This window comes from Nicotiana tabacum, chromosome 6, assembly GCF_000715075.1.
Source record: "Nicotiana tabacum cultivar K326 chromosome 6, ASM71507v2, whole genome shotgun sequence".
Classification (NCBI taxonomy): Eukaryota; Viridiplantae; Streptophyta; class Magnoliopsida; order Solanales; family Solanaceae; genus Nicotiana; species Nicotiana tabacum.
In genome coordinates, this window is record NC_134085.1 from 11,475,334 (window position 1) to 11,477,927 (window position 2,594).

At 41.5% G+C, this 2,594-nt stretch overlaps 1 protein-coding gene across 1 annotated transcript; it reads right to left on the reverse strand.

Moving 5' to 3' along the window:
• Positions 1-402: 402 nt before the first annotated feature.
• LOC107815872 (uncharacterized) lies at positions 403-1,509 on the reverse strand. The gene has a single exon (XM_016641518.1). It carries the CDS (start codon positions 1,507-1,509, stop codon positions 403-405), a length of 1,107 nt encoding a protein of 368 aa, XP_016497004.1.
• Positions 1,510-2,594: the final 1,085 nt, after the last annotated feature.

Sequence of the window (2,594 nt, forward strand, 5' to 3'; positions counted from 1 at the left end):
TGCATACAGGTCTCCTAAGTTCTTGTGGGTTCAAGGAGACAATGTAGCAGTGTGATAGAGGGTGTATGTTGGAGCACTTATTGGTGGAGTGGATTTCATTTCTTTTTGGTTTTTCAGTCTTTTTGTTTGGACATATGGAAGTTGGTACTATGTTGTTTGAGGACATAGTTGTAATGAGTGTGTGTGTTGAGGTTTGCTCCAATCCATTGATCCATCCTCAGCAGATTTAACAACAATGATGTTAATACCACACTCTAAGGATAGAGCAATGGGCTATGCATTCCCAGAATGATGGTACTTGCAAAAAGGAAAAATAGGTTAGCATTGGCAATGATTGCCCTTAGCTGTTGCCTTGTGTTCTTCATTTGGACTGATGATTGGGTCCCCATTTTTAAGGCTGCATCAACCATAACCATGAGATGAAGTAGAGGATCTTGCATGGTGTGGAGGAACCAGAATCCTTCTGGTTCTCTTGTGTCTGAAAGCAGGAGTACTCAGGTAATCTTGCAGAATTAATCCTCTGATGTGGGTAGGTAGTGCAGAGGCATTGTGATACTCAGTTATAGTGGTGAGATCATGATTGAGTTTTGACAAGGAGTCTGCAGGACATTTGGCTTCCCTGTAGGTATGTGAGCATTTGAAACTCTCACAGAGGTTGCAGAGATCAAGGAGCTGATGTAACTTCATCTTAAGAGACCATGGGAAGTTTCTACCACTGGTTAGCCACTGAATTAAGAGTGCAGAGTTTGATTCCAAATGGACCTTAGTGAATCCATTATTCAGGCACCATTGGATTCCTATAAGAGCTGCTTCAGTTTTTACAAAGTTGTTGGTCCCTTCCCCTAAAGGAGCTGCAGATGCATGAATGAACTCAGAGTAGTGATCTCTGATGATCACTCCTACACCAATCCTGCCTCGATTTGTGAGTGCACTCCCATCATTGTTGACCTTCACATAGCCATGGCTTGGTTTACTCCATACTACTTGAGCAGAGAAGGTTTGGTGTTTTAGGTTCTCAATGAAGGGGTAGAGTTCCTGCCAATTGAGAGGCCACTTGACTTCTAGAAAATTGGCTCTCAGCAACATGTTGATGTCAGAATTAATAGAGAACAAAACTCTTGTTAAAGAGGTGGATTTTGCTCCATACTTGGCAATATACCTGTTCTTCCATAGGTTCCAACAAACTATGATAGGTAGGTAGTGTAGAATGAGTTTTTGGACTTCATTGTTGTTGTGTAAGAGCCACCACCTCATCAGAAGGAGTCTGAGGGGAAATTCTTCAGTCTGAATTCCAACTGGACCTTCAAACTTATTCCACACTATTCTGGCAAAGTTTCCCCTACTGAAGAGATGGTCAATAGTTTCATTGGTGTGAAAAGAGCAGCACACACACCTGGTCACAGTAGGGCTGCAGAAGGATAACACCCCATCATCAGTAGGAAGCTTATTTTTGATGACTCTCCATAGGCAAAATGACCACTTGAATGGGATCTTCTTATGCCAGGTCATCTTATTAGAGAAGTTAGGTTGTTTTTTATCCTGATAAGCTCCCAGGCAGATGCACAGGTAAATCTACCATTAGTGGTAGGGCTCCAAATACCTTCATCTTGTGCATTGTTGTTGAAGAAGATGGGAGTCTGCATGATCACATGGATCATGTTGGTAGGGGCAATATCATTGTGTTTTTGGATGTTCCACTGGCCGGTGTCCAAGAAAATAGGAAACTGTGACATTTCCTAGCCTGCCTCCTTCATGTCTGTGAGAAGCTAGAGGCCCAACTCCTAACCAGTTGTCCCACTAGAAACTGCAATTCCCTGTATAAGTCTCCAATGGATATTCTTCTCAGCTTCTCTTTTGTTTGTCATTAGTCTTTTCCAAGCTTGTGACTGGCCTGAATCCCAAAGGAGATGGGGTTAGAATTCTGGTAATACTTGGCTTTTAGGAAACTACTCCGTAGGGACTGAGTAGTTCTGAAGTGCCACCATTGCTTATATTCCATAGATTTGCATATGTCCTCAATTCTCCTGAAGCCTAAACCACCTTCATTCACAGGATAGCATAGTTTGTGCCATGAAGCCCAATGGTACTTCTTTTTGTTGATTTCCATTCCCTAAAAGAAATTTGCTGCAAGCTTTTCCATTACTGTCTTAGGAGGGGAGACAGCTGACAGTAAGTGGATCGACATAGATTGTAAAACATATTTAATCAGAGTGACTCTTCCTCTATGAGACAGTATTTTACCATGCCAACCCCTGATTCTGCTTACAATCTTGGAGACAAGGATGTTGAAGTGATTGATTCTCAACCTACCAGTGTACAAAGGACAACCTAGGTATGTGAGGGGAGATAACTTTTTGGTGAATCCTGTATTAAATTGGATTCTTCTAACTATAGATTGGAAGGCATAAGGAGAAGTCATGAAGTGACTTTTGTGTCTATTAATCTGCTAACCAGATGTGTCTTCATAATTGTTCAAGATACACATGATTTTCTAAAGTGAGAACATTTTCCCAGAAGTGAAGATGATGATATCATCAGGAAAGCTTGGATGATTGACTTGAGGTCCCCTTCTTTCCATATAAAAACCATTGCAT

What these genes read in the sequence shown, in the direction of transcription:
- LOC107815872 (XM_016641518.1), bottom strand. Translation starts at nt 1,509, where the DNA reads ATGACCTGGCATAAGAAGATCCCATTCAAGTGGTCATTTTGCCTATGG.